We start from the raw sequence: 19,112 nt of genomic DNA on the forward strand, positions 1-19,112 counted from the left end.
TGTCGGTAAAGTCACGTAGAATGAGAATAAAATAATAAATTGATAAATGTATTTTATTTTATCAATGTATTCTTTTATTCTCATTCTACGTGACTTTACGGAAAGAACCAAAGAAGATAACACCCCTCTGTCAATCGTCGTGTTTCTCAGTGTGGATTTGTGAACGCGCTTTATAAACAGTATGTAAAATAGTACGCGTTTTCAATGCGCTGTTCATATTGTAACAAGCGTTTATACCAATGTTACTCTACATAGTAGTCGGTCGCCGCTCCTCTTATCCGCATTGATATGAGCGGTATGTGGGGACTATGGCTTAACCGCAAAAAAATATCTGCACAGATGCATACGGACAAGAGAAATAACGGTGCAACGCATCTCATCTGTTAAATATCTGCAGGTAATAGGGTTGTCATTGATTGATCCTGGCTGCAGACATTGGTAGGTCACCAATAAGAATGAAGATAAGAGGGCAGTTTCACTGTATTATGCATAACGTTACGACAAATAAACCACTTAAGTCGTGTAGGCAGTTTGAGCAGCTTTGGATAAGGTTTATGATCCTGCCCATACCCGAGCAAGGAGTGCGTTCGCTTGTTCAGCTCTTCTGCGCATTCGTCCTCGCTGCGCTTGGACGACAACACGACAACAGAATGATCCGTGCCAGGTGGGTCGCGGCGTTGATGTGCGCGGTGGGACGGAGTCGCCACAAATAAATTAATTAATTACGATTTTGACTTCAGTTTATTCGGGAGCCCGGGGTCCCGCCACAAGGTTCAAATATCAAGAAGGTTGCCGAGGCTTGCTCGCCGCGCTCAGACTACGCAGGGAGTTGGCAGGCCGTGCCGTCAGTGAGCGGCTCACGTTGCCAGAGAAATGTTTAGAATTTCCGTGGCGGGAATCCAGCGGGGTTTCTCAATTTTCCCAAATGATAAGGAAGGAGCCAAAAGGGAATATTAAATAGATTTAATGTCCTGCACCATTTTGTGGTTATGCAGAGACAGCAAAATAACTGTTATCATGTATAAATATATACACGTGTAATTGTAAATCGGGGTGAAGCGTTGACAGATTCTTTTTTTTTGGCCATGGCTAACATCAGTGGCGAGTAATATCTGAACTGGTCCTGGGCCCCACCCCTTGACTGGACACCTGTAAAAAAAAGAGCTTCATAGCTCATCGGATTCCTCCAGTATAAAAAAAATATCCCGATTCTGATTCACTGACCAACATGGTAAAGTATCATTAAAAAAAACCACACACACACACAACCCAACGATTGACACAGTGGGTTGACTAAGGGCTGCAAATAAATATAAATGATGAGAATTGTAAATTATGGTGACGCAGTGGGACAGCAATGAGCCGAGCGACCCGAGTTCAGTTTACAGCCACAGACAACGTCGGTGCCAAATGAAACGCGAAACCAGTCCTGGGTCGCTCCGCTTCAACAACCCACACTGACCAGCGTGGTAAGAGCGCCCGTCAAACAAGCCTCGTGGCCGACACGGCCCGGGGAAGGCCTTCATCCAACAGTGAATTGACAGAGCGACAAATATCATCATCCTCATCGTCGTCATGTAATTGTTAAGTTATTAATTTACAAATCAAATGAGCATTTTAGTACGGGTGATTTTTTTTATATATATAGGTTGAGACATCTATTGTTGTGGTTGCGTACAAGCTGCACCACGCTTTCACGAATTGATAATTGGCCTGCAGCCACAACTGCGAGCAGGTTGCCCCCGAGAGCTGCGTTTGCCCCGGCACCTTTGAAAATATCAACCTCGATCTCTCGGGGGGCGACCCGGCAGCCGCCTCGTGGTCTTCGCCGTCATCAAGGACGCACAGGGCAGACACAACATCCGGGGGAGAATGCAAAAAAATAATTTCGAGATCAGCAAATTTTCTTTTTTGCTGTTCAGTTCCTCAACCCATCACACCTCCCCCCACCCAGGATTTACTCGGGGGGGGGGTACTTTTTTGTTCACAGGAGGCCGCTTTCACAAACATCACAATTAGCACAAATGATTTGATGCTGCTGCGTTGGCGTTAGTGCACAAGCACAATTAACAACTACACACATTAATCAATAACACAGTGCGACCTTGAAAGGAAAAATGCAGAATAGGCGAGGTTTTTTGGGGAAATGGCCCTTCTGAACAGCACACACACACGGCGAGTCGGCAGAGACAGAGTTGACAACGAAAGTTTGAGAACTTTACACGATGGGACCTCGTGGGAATTACGTATTTTTTATGTTTTCTCATGACCAGTTTTCAGTTTACAATTAAGACAAGGGTAAGCTATGTGGGGTGGAGTGGTGGCACATTGGTTTGTATCGTTAGGGTTCATCGATAGGGTTGCTGCGTTTGATATAGAACAAAATACGGAACATATCGTGGGAATAAGAATATCTCACGATACTGGAAGAGGGGAGAACGACGTGTTGTCTAGAGTGATATGTATATTTTTTATGCAACTGACAAAAGCCAGGACTTTCATTGTCCCGGAAAGACCGACACATGTCCCAGGACAGCTACCTCAACAAGAAGACGATCCTGGGAAAACCAGGACAGATGATGACCCTACCTCAATCTTGAATTTAAAACTGCCCCATCTACTCAATTCTCATTACATTCCTTGCACTTTAAAATGTAAAAAACACATTTGCTTAGATATCATGCAATCGTTTAATGGAAAAATCCAACCACTTGCGTAAAACTCAAAGGCGAAAAATGCTGCAGTCCAATCTCCTCCCCCTATTCTTTCGGAGTCTTCCGGTTATATTTGTAGTGACTGACTCAGAGACACTAAGAGTAGGAGGCACTCTGTTTATTAACAGACTTAACAGTTCACACTACAGCAACTACGGTTCCCAGTCAGGACAGCTGGCAGACTGCCTGACTTGAGACGCCGAGATGATGAAGACGGTGATTGTGACGAAGACTCCAGCAGCAGCACGGGGATCCCACTCCAAACGACAGCCCCGAGCTCCTGCTCAGGGCCTCTTTTTATGCCCCCCAGCGTGGCCTTGCTCCGCCCCGGCCACGCCCCCTCTCTAGAACCTACTAAGCGGGTTCTCGGGCTTCCACCACGTGCCCCTTCTATAACCTTTCCTCTACATCTCTCTCTGGTCTATCACGTGACCTGCTATCAGTCAGGGCTGCTGTAACTGCAGATCCCCTTCGCTGCCAACAACATGCGCTATGCTGCTAAATGACTGATTTTATGTCACTACACATTTACGACCCCCACCCATGTTCGCTGGGCTTAATCAAAGTGCGCGGGGTTTGTTTCAGAGAATTCCAAGAGCAAGAGATGCCTCTCATAGAATTCACATTGCACAAACTCATGCTTGCAGGGGACGTGCTACTCCACTATTCATAGAAGTTTAACCTACATACATACTGTTATTGATTTTCGTCAAGAGCTTCCATTACTCGGATCATTCGCCCAAGTACTGTAAGGTATTCCGCCAAATAACCCAGAATGGGATCGATTTCATCAGGTCTCGGAAGCCAATTGGATTTGAGCCTTGATAAGTGCTTGTATGGACGACCACAATGCATATGTACGGACGGAAAAATGTTGAACTTCTTTCGCACCCTACGTAGCCAACTGTGCTAATCAGAGGTGCATAACAGGTGCTATAGGATGCAGGGCTCCATTGCATGATAAACTCGTTGTCAATCAAGCAACGTTGGGACTATTGCACTGCGTTTAATGGTTTACAATTGACAGTGACCATAGCAAGACTCTCTCCACAAATAAACCTCTTAAATAATTTGGTAGATCTGACACGGAATTATGAGCGGCCGTTGCAATGTGATTATTGATTTTGTTCCCTGCAAGGGCATAGAATGCCTTTTAATTGCAATTTTAGAAAGCAATTAGCAACCTCGCTTTGACGATGCCAGACGCTAACAATCTTATAGCGACACGAGGGCTCTGACATTTAACCACTTACAAATGAAGCAATTAAAAGTTCCCGATTTTTTTTTGTCCCCTTCACACAAACAACTTTGACGCTGTCGCGCGCGAGTGTTCGCGTCGGCGGGCAGAAATGATGCAAATCTTTCGTGGGGTTTTCAAAGTTGCGCAAAGGATCCTATTTCGAAAGGAGCATTGTTTCGGCTAAGAGTGCAGTGTAAGGTGGCTTGCCTGCAACCTGAAACCATTGCATGTAACGGGGAAAAAATAGAATACGACGTTTCGATTGCAACACAAGCAACTGTCATCAGGTAGAACTAAATTTGAGAGAGAGACAAAACACAGACAACAACAACTACCGCCATTCACCACTAAGTGGCGGTGAAGTCACCACGACGCTTGTGCCAGGCTATGTGCACCCTGAGGCCACGTGAAGTGTCGAACGCCCGCTGGCAGGAGGTCACGGGGCAGACCCAGGTGCCACGGGTCGACTGACTGCCACTAAACCGCGAATTAAGTATATAAAACACAGACACACAAGCAAAGAGAGACAACACTCTATGTTGTGTGTGTCTCTGTGTTGTCTCTCTCTCTGCATGTGTGTCCGTCTGTGTGTCTCCGTGTCTGTGTGTTGTGTCTCTCTCTCAAATTTAGTTCTACCTGATGACGGTTTGCTTGTGCTGCAATCGAAACGTCGTATTCTATTATTTAATTTATTTTCTTTCTCCGTGACTTTACCGAAAGAACCAAAGAGTAATTTCTGCAGTCACGAACGCTTCAAATCAAGTTTGGGAAAGAAAAGGCAAAGGTGCAGCCCTGCCATTAGTTGTTGACGCCACTGCTGGCCGAATAACCCACACCTCCGATTTGCACGGTTGGCTACGCACGGTGAGAACTAAATTCAACATACATACATCCAACCAGAGGGAACTCTAAAGAGCTCTCCTTAGATGATATTCAGCCGACACACAGGCCAGACGTCTTGTAAGAGGTGGGAATATCCACGTGTTACCGCGCCACACGCGACCTGATGGTCGACTAATCGTGGTGGACTCATTTATACTGCTGGGTGGACATACGCGGGGAGAGGGCGGATTCATGAAACCCAGAGATTGTTTCGACTTCTTTGTCGGGGAGAATGAATCGACCCAGAGCCATCTTGATGACAAGTGTGACGTGTTCACAAACCCTTACTCAATGGCAGTCGATCTAAAAACCACCAATTCCCACACACGCAATTCAATGCATGCGTCACGAGCTTAGGAATCGATGTTATATATTGAACCTCTGCATCGTTACAGCCGAATACACATTTTTAAGTAAAATGAATAATCACCATCAGCCACCATCATCGTTATTGTCGTTAAGCAGCGCAAATGCAAAGTACGTTCCTTTCACGTTGTGGCCGCACAGCTTCAGCCAAAATTGTTGCGAACAACCGCATTTTTATTCTAATAAAAAAATTAAACAAAAAATCTGATTAAGTAATGAAACGGAAATGTAGACCATGGAAGGAATATGCTGAAATGTTATTCACCAGCATAAAATTTAGCAAAAAAAAAAGGTATTCCCACCGCTACTGTAATCCATCTGATTAACGTGATCTATGCAATAGGTTCTTCTAGGCAGTGACACCGTCCCTCCGGGGGAATTCTTGATGCCTTACCGTGCGCTCGTTTCCATGTGCCAACGGAGTATCCAGGCCAGTGGAGGAGTATGGATTGCGTGGGCCCCCGATGCAAATAAATACATGGGGGCCGCTGTTCAATTTCCCCCCACGTCTCTTTGTAGCCTGGCGCCTGCCCCCCCACCACCACTCCGGCCCGTGGGTCTCTTCGACGCAGTTGTTCCCACCTGCACACTCAACAGCTACGTCGCTTCTCCCTACGCATGTATATTGAAGGTCTTTCGCACCGTACGCAGCCAACCGTGCTAATCGGAGGTGCGGGGGAAGGACAATACACTAAACACGGAAAAACAACGTTTTCTATGTAAGTCTTTACGTGTCTCTTGTGCTAGTCTTTAGGTTTCTATCCTAGCCTATGGGTCAAACGTTAGTCTATGGATCTATTTCAGCGCAAGGAATTAAAAATAATGGGCTGCCCTGTTCAATTCCTCCCTCCACCCTCTTCATAGGCCGGTGCCTGGGCACCTCTGTACTGTAGGCCCTGGTTGCAGTTACACCAACTGCACACTCAGTTTTTCAGTTTCATTTATTACTCACATATCTACGCCACTGATCCAAACCGTCAAATGGATTATAATGATCACTTATCGGAAAAGCAAGAGAGCAACCGCTTGACGATTATGTTCTAATGGATGAAAATCTGAGCCGCGTGTTAGCCAGCCTTCGCAGCCAGCACTGGTGCCAGCTCGTGGACAGCTGGATAATATTACTCTGCCCTACAATCAGGAGCCAGCCCGGCCGGTCTTTCCACGGCAAAATCACTGTTCATTTCTCACAAAGTGGCACTCAGCCCCAGAGGGATGCTGCTCTTACCACATCTCCATCCGGCTGGATTTACTGCAGTAATAATAATAACTAGTATTTTGTCCGTCCAAGGACGGGTGTATTGCAGTAAATCTGAAACTTGCAAGCGAAAAGCACAGGCCGCGACGGGATATTTATTGCATCAATGCGTGTGCAATTTGTAAGGGCGCGGTGCCACAGACTTATTTCATTCTAAGGTTATAATCCCTCGTTCATCATGACGTCCTTTTTACTTCGATGTGTCAACAATAGCGTCACGAAGATTGCGTGACGTGAGGGTTCTGCCTTTGTAGTGAGGGTTGTGAGTTGACGCTGAGGAGGGGGGAGGAGGTGCCTCGCCCCTTCATGTGGAGTGACGTCACCCGCTAATTATTATGAATTGGGGGGGGGGGGGTGTCCATTTGGAGGACGTCATCTGTTCATGATTACTAATGAGGGGGACTGGTCGACGTGGATAAACGTCACGCGCGGGACACATAGACATTCTTGGCTCATTATAGCAGTAAATAATTCTCATTGCATTGTCAATACACTGTTGGATTAAAGCCCCCCCCCCTCCCCCACGCCATGTCAGCCGCATGGGCTGTTTGACCATACTTCACGATACTGGTCACCGCAGGTGAGTGACTTGCAGGGCCCAGGACCGATTCCAATATTACTCGCCACTAATATAAGCCATGGCTCGAGTCACAAGGTTCATAGCGCAGCGCGCTATCCCTCCCACCGGGTTGGCTGTGCTGTTGGCAACATTAGATACGAATATTTACCACCACGTATGACTCAAAAGTGGACACGGAAGATTCACAAATTGCTTTTTTGGTGTCGATCGTGTGGGTATAACGTCAATTACAGCTATGCATTCTCCACCACACAAAACGGGCCAACAAGAATACATCACATAGACAAATATGCCAATTAATTTTGTTTTTCAGCAACATGGGTACGTTGAAAATCTCAGCTAAATTTGACAACTGTATAGGACGTTCCACTAGAGATTACGACCAGCATCCACAAGGTATTATTAGCAGCTCAGACCTCGACTGGACATGGATCTCTGTGGGCTATTACATTACCTGGGCATCGATAGTTCAATGTCCATGTGCCATTTTAATGAGAGACTACTGCTGTGTGGTGTAATCTTGGTGTGGTCTAAGACTGTCTTGTTGTTGTTGCTGCCTTGCCCAATCTTGATAAATGTATGTATTACTTATTTATATTTAGTAACTTGCTTAAGATTTTCTCTATTTTGCATTCTCATTGTTTGCTGCATGGTTTGCTATTGTAACTTGCTGACCCGCTCATCAGGGACATTTGTGAAAAAGAGCTTCATAGCTCATCGGATTCCTCCTGCAGTCAAATTACAATCGAAGGCAGTGATAACCTCAGCAGGGGAAGCCTCAGCACCCCGCGGAGTGCCATCTTCTTCTTGAAATCGTATGCCCAAGTCAAGCAGAACAACGGGACAAATTGTAACGCACCACAACGTGGAACGACGCCACTGAAACGTCATAATATATTTCAAAGACATCAACACACATTTCATGTTTTCAATATTGGAATACATCATCCATGTGTGTGTGTGTGTGTGCGCGCGCGCGAGCGAGCGAGCGAACGAACGCGTGGGCAAAGGACACCATTGGAATGTCGGCGGGGCAGCGTTGGGTTGACTCACACACGCACACGGCAAAGCCACGTTGTACACGCTCGAGCATGCAAGCACGAGAGCCGCCCGCTGCCACGTTAGAAGGGATGGGGTGGAAGTTGCGTCACAAAGAAGAGGCGTGGCCGACGCGCGATCGGGGCGACTGCAGACACCAGCGGCGCATTGGGGGAAAAATGTCTCGCAAAGTCAAAATACAGCGTGGCAACGTGACGCACTTAAGTCGGGAGATTTTGCTGACTGCAGTCGCCAATGTCGTTGTCATCATTATTGTTACACGATTATTTACAGTGCTTGATGATGTCGTTTAATATCTAATCGACGCTGTCTTCAACCGACGGTGAGCCGCCGCGTGTGTGACTGCAACGAGATCGGTGACTCGAGCAAATGTAAGGGATACCCTAAATGTAATGCCTTTTTTTTGTATCTCAGTACCTTAAGTTTTCATTGAACTGCTTAACAAAAATATAAAGAGCCATTAATTCATAGGAACGTCACTAACATTTGGCTGTTGTTCAACGGTCTCCATCATCTTTCTATGCACTAAGTGCCAACGTGGACCCAGGCCAAATGCCCCTTCAAAGGTAAAAATTATTATATCGCGAGCGGCATCCCTGTCATTGTTCGAAAGTTCCCCACCCCCCCCCCACTTTTCTCTCCTTCAAACGGGCCGAAAAGAAGATAATGTGAGAGTGCCAGATCTGGTCTGTACAGTGGCGTGTTGGGGCTGTACAGTCCGCCTGAACTGCACACTGCTTCTGATATTCTCAGACTCACGTGCCACCTGGCGCGTTGGCAGAGGGCTTCTGCCATCTAACATATATAATGATGGCATTCAAGGTACTTTTATTGACCACAGGGGATGATGATGGACTGTGTCGCCTCCCAAGATCAAGATTCCATACTGATTATAAATCAAACATGGAATTATCACCGCCCATGATTTATCCACTTGCTGGATAAAGGCCTCCCCAAGGCATCGAGTCCCATGGATGGATGTCTCAAGTAAAAAAAAAGTTATTGGCCGATACATTTATATAACAGGAAATTAGTGGCCAAAATATGAAAACTGGCTTAGATATGAGGCACCAGCATTTACCATATCACCTAATCAAGCTGTTACAGTGCAAATGAGAATAAGAGAAGTAAGATGTTGATTGAGGCTTCTATTGTTACATAAGTAATTCTACTAGCTAATGCCCACATCTTTGTTTACATTCCACAGTTCCACCATACATTACAAAAATCTATTCCATAATAAATATTGTATTCATAGATACAAGTTATGTTCAAGGGCTCGATACATCAGATTGTAACTGAATTCAACAGGAATGTTTATCTCTTTAATACATTTTTGTAAAGTCTTGTTCAATAAGAGGCAACGGACAGGTCAAGACCGCACCTCACGCTCTGAATCGCGTGCACCGCTTTGAGTTCCTCAGGATTAGTGACACGACAATTTGTGGGTAAATACATGTCTAAAGCGCATACAACTATCGGCTGAAATAACTTGTTTAAAATGTAGTGCGCGCATTTAATGGTGGGTTTCAGAGGCTCCAAGTGGCACTACTCAACTCCAATGACATCTGGCAACTCGGGAGCATTTGCTTAACAAACCTGACCGCTGATGAGACCCATAAATTTGAACCCGGTCCAGTTTCCTTGCTTTAAAAAAAACAAACGCTGGATAATGCTGGTCTGGAAATCCACGAGTCAAATGGACTAAACATTTTATTTACATATGGAGACACGTGAGTCTACATTTAAAATGAATTTCTTTAGAACTACTTGTGTTGCGTTTGTTTCCTTCCCCCGCACCACCGATTAGCACGGTTGGCTATGTAGGGTGTGAAAGTAGTGCAACATACTGTACATACATACTGTACACCGAATGGAGTCCTGCTCATGCTGTGTATGTTTTCATAGCAAAGGCTGTGTGGCCTTTTGTTACCTCCTGCAACAGCATAATCTTTCACATTTTCAAAAAGAAGCAACTTTCGGACAAATAATCTCATCCGTCAAAATAAATATACTGAGCACACAGATCCACGATTCGTCCGTGGCACAAGCCACATTATATGTCAGCTACCAAGAGCTTTAAAAAGATTCGCGCATGTTTGCCTCCATATTGATCATGTTTTGTTTCAACTATAAAAGCGCACCGTGTGAAACCACGCTGGTGCAAATGCATCTGTGATTTAATTCACGGCTGCGGATATTTTTGTTCTTTGCACGGAGTTTCTTCGGAGTTCATAACACGGCTTGGGACAGAAAAGTTACAACCGCTTTGGCGATGCGGCCAGACACAGTCGGGTGAGCGACCCTACGCATAGAGCACTCCGATGCACTTCTCAGTTTCGTACCGCGTGTTGTTTCCCCCCGCATGCTAGTCGACGTTTCGCTCCGCATGCTGGGAGCCTCTTCGGAAACCGGAACTGAAGAAGCTCCCAGCAAGTGGTGCGAAACGTCAGACATCGTGCCGAACGACACGCGGCGCTCGACGACCTAAAAACACAGCGCAGAGCTGTACAGCACAACCGCGCAAAAAATCATACCCGGCCGCGACCTCACTCTGCAACGCATTATTCCAGCGGCCCTTTGTTCATTGTTTATGGTTAGCATCCATCACCTTCTCAACACCAGATGCTCCACCTGTACTCAGGGGGGCATCTGACACAGACGCACGGCTCCGGCTCACCGCGACGTCTATCAGAAAGTGTCTGGTGTTTCATGGGAAACAAAGGGGGTACAGTCGACATTATTATTATTATTATTCTCATCATCAGCATCATCAGCCATGATCCATCCACTGCTGGACGATGTCCGACCCCAAGACAAATAAACAAGGTGAATACTTTAGACGGGATACACGTAACAAAGTGCACGTTTATAATGACACGAGAAACAAAGAGAGCAATTGATACGCTGACATCAGATTTCGTCGCCATGAGAGTTCTCAAAAATGAGCGTCAACAGCGTAACAAGCAAGGATTAGGAAAGTTTTCCTTGCCGAGGGCCACACGTTAATGCACACACGCTTTAGGCCTCATCAAACAATAGTCCAAAAAATCATTAGGGCTGCTTGTATGTACCTTGAACTTGTTTCGCACCGCACGTAGCGGGGGAAGGACAGCAAACTAAACGCAAAAAAAATCAGTCTTCATTACAGGTGGCTGAACATACTAAAGTCTGAAGCGCAGCCTTTGGTGTAAGGTTGACACAATGCCCCTCCAGTAGGCGATTGAAGTTTGAGTAATCGCGATCGGCAAAGCCGTCGATGCCACCACACCTTCGCCAAACGCTCTCTTCCCTAGCACGCCAGATCCCGCAGCTACTGCGCCGGAGAAACAAACAACCAACACCACCACCACCAATATTCCATCAGCCCGAATAGTATCCCACCATCTGCTCTTGCGATCTTCCACTCGGTTGTCAAGACTCGATTCGTGGGGCAAAAACTGCTTAACAGTGACAGCTACATGTACGTTTCCAGCTAGTAGGCCTGCCTTAACGCATAAACATGGCTAAATCTTTGCTCTACGCGTGCGGTGTGATCTGCGCGATGCGGCACCGAGGACCGCCGCGCCAGGCGTCGCTGCTCCGTTGTTTTCGAGCGAACGAGCGAGGCACCTGAACACAAATCGTGCGAGCCGCGAGGGTGTTGTGAGCGCTTTGATAACAGAATGAGACGTTGCCTGTTCCAGCTGTTATGGAGGGTCGGGTGTTGCGCCCCCCACCCACCCCCACCCCCCCCGGGCGCTCCGGTTTGCTTCCACACGTGTATACACTCAGAATCCGAATTGGCTGAATATATCTTGATCGATAAGGGCCTCCGTGCATTGCCAATTGTGCAGCATCGCGAGATGCCGTTTGCATGAATGACACGATGTTAAAAAAAAACTCATCCTGATAACTAATTACCTCGACAAGAGAACGATTCTGGTGGGGGGAGAGGGAAACAGGACAGAGCTGAGCAGACACCCACAGCAGTGGCCACTGCCTTCGAGGACTGTGCACGCAGAGCGATGGACGTCACAAGAGTCACCTGAGCAGCTGCAACTGTCTCTGGGTAGCTCTTTGCGGTATTATTGGCTATTTACGCAGGAAGGTCTTTTTTTTAGTTTGTTTTTTAGTTAAAGTGAATAATTTAACTTGAGTTTGAAAAAAAATACCCAAATCAAATTGCATCATTGCAGCATTTCTACTGCGTCGGCAGTTTTTTTTAGTTCGCTCTACATGCTGGAAGCCTCTTCGACAGCAGCCAGCAGCGTCGTATAACCAACGGAGAAAGCGAGCCCCTCGGTTCGGACCCCGAACGAAAATCTTCCCAGCACGTGGAGCTGAAACGTCGGAGACACCACGCGGTTCCGAAAACAACACGCGGCACAACGCGACCGCGCATCGGAGAGATACGCTGCGCGAGCCGAGAGACACCGAGCCATGGTTACCGCTCGGTTCGCACGCAGGACGTATTAAAATATAACTTACATAATACGTAAACTAATTATTTAGGGCCGCTTTGTGCGTTTAGTTTGTTGTCCTTCCCCCCGCACCTCCGATTAGCACGGTTAGGCTACGTACGGCGCGAAAGAAATTCAACGCGCGCAAGCGGGCTCACGGCGGCGAGCCTTGCAGCACTGCGAGTCGCGACGTGGCACAGCGCGCGCCTGGCAACGGCAAACAGGCGCCGAAGCGATGCAAACTGGAGCCTGACACGCGCAAGCCTCCGAAGGTCCCAATGCACGCAAGGGTTGAGAGCTGCGCGGGTGGGCCTCGGTCGTGCCGCGCTGTCGCATTCATTGAGACATTTCGAGCCGTGCACCGGTCGCCCAGGGCGTTTTACGCGTGCGGGGTATGCGTTGTCCACAGAGCGACGAGAAACAAACGTAGCTGTAATCGATCGGGCCTGTGTTCCCAATGCGGGAATGCTGGTGGGTTGCAGAGCATGTGGTTCGCAGGCCGGTGAAGAGAGGGGAGGGGTTTGTTTTTTGAGGATTCCTTGCTGTATTTCCTGCGCCAAATTCCCCGAGCGGCCAGACTTTTCTCCGAAAAAGATTTCCCCACGAGGGCCAGGAAATGCACGAATGGCTCTCACCCACCAGATCACGACAAAAAAAAACAACAGCAAATAAATACATAAGCAAACGGATAATGCAGGTATCAGTGGCGAAATAACTACATTATCAGTGACGTAGTAATTACATTAACAGTGGTGTAGTAACTACATTACCAGTGGCGTAGTAACTACATTATCAGTGGTGTAGTAACTACATTATCAGTGGTGTAATAACTACATTATCAGTGGTGTAGTAACTACATTATCAGTGGCGTAGTAACAACATTATCAGTGGCGCAGTAACTACATTATCAGTGGCATAGTAACTACATTATCAATGGTGCACTAACTACATTATCAGTGGCATAGTAACTACATTATCAGTGGTGTAGTAACTACATTATCAGTGGTGTAGTAACTACATTATCAGTGGCGTAGTAACTACATTATCAATGGTGCACTAACTACATTACCAGTGGTGTAGCAACTACATTATCAGTGGTGTAGCAACTACATTATCAGTGGCGTAGTAACTACATTATCAGTGGTGTAGTAACTACATTATCAGTGGTGTAGTAAACTACATTATCAGTGGCACAGTAACTACATTATCAGTGGCGTAGTAACTACATTACCAGTGGTGTAGTAAACTACATTATCAGTGGTGTAGTAACTACATTATCAGTGGTGTAGTAACTACATTATCAGTGGTGTAGTAACTACATTATCAGTGGCGTAGTAACTACATTATCAGTGGCGTAGTAACTACATTATCAGTGGCCTAGTCAACTACATTATCAGTGGCGTAGTAACAACATTATCAATGGTGCACTAACTACATTACCAGTGGCGTAGTAACTACATTATCAGTGGCGCAGTAACTACATTATCAGTGGTGTAGTAACTACATTATCAGTGGCATAGTAACTACATTATCAGTGGTGTAGTAACTACATTATCAGTGGTGTAGTAACTACATTATCAGTGGTGCAGTAACTACATCATCAGTGGCGTAGTAACTACATTATCAGTGGCGTAGTAACTACATTACCAGTTGTGTAGTAACTACATTATCAGTGGTGTAGTAAACTACATTATCAGTGGTGTAGTAAACTACATTATCAGTGGCGTAGTAACTACATTATCAGTGGTGTAGTAAACTACATTATCAGTGGCGTAGTAACTGCATTATCAGTGACGTAGTAACTACATATCAGTGACGTAGTAACTACATCAGTGGTGCAGTAACAACATTATCAGTGGCATAGTAACTACATTATCAGTGGTGTAGTAAACTACATTATCAGTGGCGTAGTAACTACATTATCAGTGGCGCAGTAACTACATTATCAGTGGCGTAGTAACTACATTATCAGTGGTGTAGTAACAACATTATCAATGGTGCACTAACTACATTACCAGTGGTGTAGTAAATTACATTATCAGTGGCGTAGTAACTACATTATCAGTGGCGTAGTAACAACATTATCAATGGTGCACTAACTACATTACCAGTGGTGTAGTAACTACATTATCAGTGGTGTAGTAAACTACATTATCAGTGGCGTAGTAACTACATTATCAGTGGCGTAGTAACTACATAATTAGAGGCGTAGTAACTACATTATCAGTGGCGTAGTAACTACATTATCAGTGGCGTAGTAACTACATTATCAGTGGCGTAGTGACTACATTATCAGTGGCATAGTAACTACATTATCAGTGGCGTAGTGACTACATTATCAGTGACGTAGTAACTACATTATCAGTGGCGTAGTGACTACATTATCAGAGGTGTAGTAACTACATTATCAGTGGTGTAGTAACTACATTATCAGTGGCGTAGTAACTACATTATCAGTGGCGTAATAACTACATTATCAGTGACGTAGTAACTACATTATCAGTGGCATAGTCACGACATTATCAGTAGTGTAGTAATTAAATTATCAGTGGCGTAGTAACGAAATTACCATTATCAGCTCAGGGGGCACGGAAATCGGTCAGATGGGGCCCCAATATTGTATTTGTCTCGTACGGTCACACTTTGGGCTTATTATACATCGCAGCTCCTCTTGCCTCATCACATCAGCGCCACGCTCACGGTCTCGAACATTAAAGCTCTGTAGGGGCGCTCGGTCTTCGCAAAACAAGTGTTTTGTTATATTGACACTGTTGTTGAAAAGATCTCATGGTGGTCATCAAGGGAGGTTCAACTCGTAGCTTTGTCCACCATGGGAAGCCAAGTCACCCCCTGCCCCCACACCCCAGTTAGGCTACTGGTAGGTATAGATAACATAAAGGTGATGCCAATGCAGGGAGGTGAAGGTGATAACTGCGTGGTGTGCGAGGTCGGTCGAATCAAAGGGTGCACGAACGCGGCACCGGTTAACTTGGTGTTCGTCAATAATTTCCAGAAGGGGGGGGGGGGGGGCGCCGCTTTCGCCAATAAGACATCAGTGCGAGGTTCCACCGCACATTTGAAACCATTGGGTTTGACAGCCATATTGGGGGGGGGGGGTGGGTGATGTTTTCACACGTTGCGTGTTATCGGGGGGCCGCACTCAAGGCCGCGGACCATGCAATGAAGGACACTGCTTCAAGCGTTCCGGTGCGTCTTCGGGCCGCTGCAGCGCGTCGTTCGGCGCGACGTCCGACGCTTCGCTCCACGCGCTGGTGGAGCTTCTTTAGCACCGCATTCAGTGCCCGAAGAATCTCCTGGCACGCGGCGCGAGACGTCGGGACACTGTGCGCCGAACAACGCGCGGCACGACCGCGCGCAACCGCGATAACAACAGTGACCTTCTTTTCACCGTTCCTCTGCGCGTTTCAATTAGCACGGGGCCCCATTACCCTCCTCCACTGCACGCAAATATGGAGCACGACAACGCCAGTCTGGGCTGCTTGCGATCACCGTAGGCTCTCACATACGTACACAAACAAAGATCCCCCGTATAGCCTTTGATAGGCTGTTGGGGGCAAGTGCTATTAATGAGCGTCTATGAAGGCTGACACGGCTCGCACACGAGAGGATGAGTCGCCCAACACCATTCCCGGTCTCCTGCGTCTACCCCGGCGCTGACGTTTACACAACAGGTACTCATTTAAGGCCGAGTAGACCTAAGGGAGGGTCAGGAAATCCGCAAATATTCGCCACCGTTTTTGGTCGTGAGCGGGAATCAAATTTCGGTTGCACACAAAGACAGAGAGACACACAGACACTATACATAGCTTACACGCGTTGTACATATCTCGCACAAATGCCGACGCAAGGCCTTGCCAACGTATATCGTGTTGCAGTTTCAGGATCGCATTCGTGTTGAGGGAGGGAGGGAGGGGAGGTGTTATTCTTTTTTTCGTAATTGCACAAAAATTCGGCTGCTTTTTCTTCGTTCCAGCTGAAGAAACAAAAACGGCAAAATTCGCCGAAGTCGCCCGGGAGTTACGACGTCGTCGTCTTATTCGGGGGGTGGAGGAGGAAAAAAAGAATTTGCGCAACAAAAAAATGTCGGGAAAAAAGGAGTGTCTTTTGTTGTTAATGTCATCTCGTGAAAAAAAATAAGAATAGGATTTGCCCTTTCTGGCAATAAAACAGTTTGTGTTAAGACGTTCGAACACCGAATATAAACCTTTTGCAAGGAATCGAGTTCGCATTCACCACACGTACTTGCGGTGAACATGCAGACAAACTCTGACAATTAAACATGCATTGTCTTTGAAACTGATTGCCCGCCACCTGTTTTATTGGCAGAAAGAGTAAAACTTATCCTTACTTTTCATACTTTTATACTCGCAAAAATGTCCCGTGATAATTTAATCTTGTTTCATTCCCTGCCGATTGCAGGAAATGAAGGAAATCTGGCAGATTCCTAGTTCGTGCGTGCATTGCATAAAGAGCTGCCAGCCCCTTACTATCGCATTCGCAGCGTACGGTGTGGTGTTAATTAAGGTTAGAGGGGCACATGTTTTGTTTGGAAGAAGTTGCATCAAAAATAAAAAATAATACAAGCCACGTGGCACGAGAAAATAAATAACATATGACGCGCTGGCGTTTTAACACTGTACAACAGCGTCTGGTATTGACTCCTCTGTTTACTTTGCGATGTGAGTGAGCACATTCGCGTATTCACGTGTGCCTATGCGTGCGCACGTCCCAAATAGCCACCAGCGATAGAAACCGACAGAAGCGCGGAATATTTACAAAGCCACACACCTCCCCACGCTACCCGTGCCAGTGTGAGTAAATCTCGTTAGCCAACGCGACAGGAGCCAGGAGCCAGGCAAGGAATATGCGCTGTTGCATCAGCGCCAAAATTACAACGCACGACTACACAGAGAGAGAGCGAGAGAGTGTGTCGCGCTGTGTAGGTGTGCTGATGAGAGTGGTTTGAAATGTTTTGAGACTTTACCGTCGTGAATTTACCGTTTTGGGGCCAATGATGCTGTCATGGGAGTGATGGTGAGCGCAACTCGACCAGCGATCCACAGTTCGCCGGTTCGAATCAATCTCCCGGTGCCGGCAAGTTGAAACGATGGTGCGAAGTTCCTTAAATCTCTCCCTTCCCCGCCTCTGCCCGCCCAGCAGTATAAATGTGTACAACCACAGATGGTAGGACGCGTGTGGTGGGGTAAAGCGTGGATACTCCCACCCTCTTCCAGCACGTCTGACCGGTGTGGAAGAGGACAACCGGATACGCTCGAGCTTTTGCTCTCGTGGAGGACCCATCTGACAGGAGTGGCGTGAGCAAGCGATTCAGGACCACGCTTTGATTCAAGAACCATTTTTTTTGTTGGTCTCGTTTTAACTTCTCATACGTATTGGTTCTTGTTTTTCTTTGACTTCCGTACATTTTTGTTTGCTCCCTCAGCCTAACCGTAACAGCAGCGAATTGTTGGCATATAATTCGCGTAAAAAAACCCAAAATAAATTGTTCTCGCCCATGTGATTTTCCATGGACGTTATCGCGAGACTAAAAAAAAAATCTATGTTTGTTGAATTAACCGATCGCCGTGCCCCTCGTTAGCAGTGTCGTTGGTAGCGGTGACGGCTTGGCTTTATTTGGCAGACTCCAAAAATTCTTACAGTTTTGACAAGTGGCATTGCATTTAAAAAATGTGCGCCGAGTAATTTTGGCACGGATACACAGACACATAGCACAAGCGATGCCAATGGCTCATGTAAGGGTGTAGAATAACAACAGGGCAGGAAGTTGTTATGGAGGAGTAATTCCACCAATCATAATACATCGGGTATTGCACAAACCAGTGCACAGACGGTTTATATTTTCAAAGTATAAATGGTTTTTATGTTCATATTAACTAAAGGGTACTTACACAATCGGTCATTTTTTATTTTACGAAATGATCCGTCTTGGTTTGTTTTTGACAAAACTGACGTCAATGTGTCTGTGAAATCGATATAATACAAAAAAATGTTTTTTTGTTCCCCCCCCCTCCCTCATTTCCTAAACAACTCCAGGAATCGAGCAACAAAACCATCGAACACACAACAACAACAACAGCAGCAACTAAACTACGACACAAACTATACACGTGTACCTGAATTCAACGCTGGCAAAGATTTGCCACTCACTTCGAAAATGAATAAAAACGTATTGTGTTTTTTTGTCTTGATGTTGCTGTTTTTGTTGCTGTTTAGATGTGAGTCGGCTATTCCACGCACTGATGGTGGTGGAATAAGCCGGCAGAGCACGCTGTACAAGGGGCATGCGCTTATTTACAGAGGCTTGCCGTCACACCGACAGGGTCTCCTCCGCCATGCAGGAAAACCCTTTGAACTCATCCTGGTTGATCTGCTTGATGATGGCCTCCTCGATGGGTGTGAGCCCCGGCTCCTCCTTTGTGAAGTCCTGGTCGAAGTTGTTCACGTCCTTCTTGGTTTTCTGTCGGCAGAGGGAAGGTGCAATGGTGCGTGATTCAGAGTTTTTTGCGTGGTAAAGATTTATTTTTAAGAG

At 46.3% G+C, this 19,112-nt stretch overlaps 1 protein-coding gene across 3 annotated transcripts in view; it reads right to left on the reverse strand.

Moving 5' to 3' along the window:
- Positions 1-7,906: 7,906 nt before the first annotated feature.
- The window catches only part of LOC116947747 (protein kinase C epsilon type-like), a 79,024-nt gene continuing 67,818 nt past the window's right edge, over positions 7,907-19,112 (reverse strand). For all 3 annotated transcript variants that reach the window (XM_032963846.2, XM_032963848.2, XM_032963849.2), the window contains exon 16: positions 7,907-19,040. In XM_032963846.2, the coding sequence (XP_032819737.1) occupies positions 18,891-19,040 (150 nt within the window). In that variant the 3' untranslated portion in view covers positions 7,907-18,890. The remainder of the gene's footprint in view (positions 19,041-19,112) is intronic.

This window comes from Petromyzon marinus, chromosome 31 (assembly GCF_048934315.1).
Source record: "Petromyzon marinus isolate PM22_M1 ecotype Great Lakes invasive population chromosome 31, UKy_Petmar_22M1.pri1.0, whole genome shotgun sequence".
Classification (NCBI taxonomy): Eukaryota; Metazoa; Chordata; class Hyperoartia; order Petromyzontiformes; family Petromyzontidae; genus Petromyzon; species Petromyzon marinus.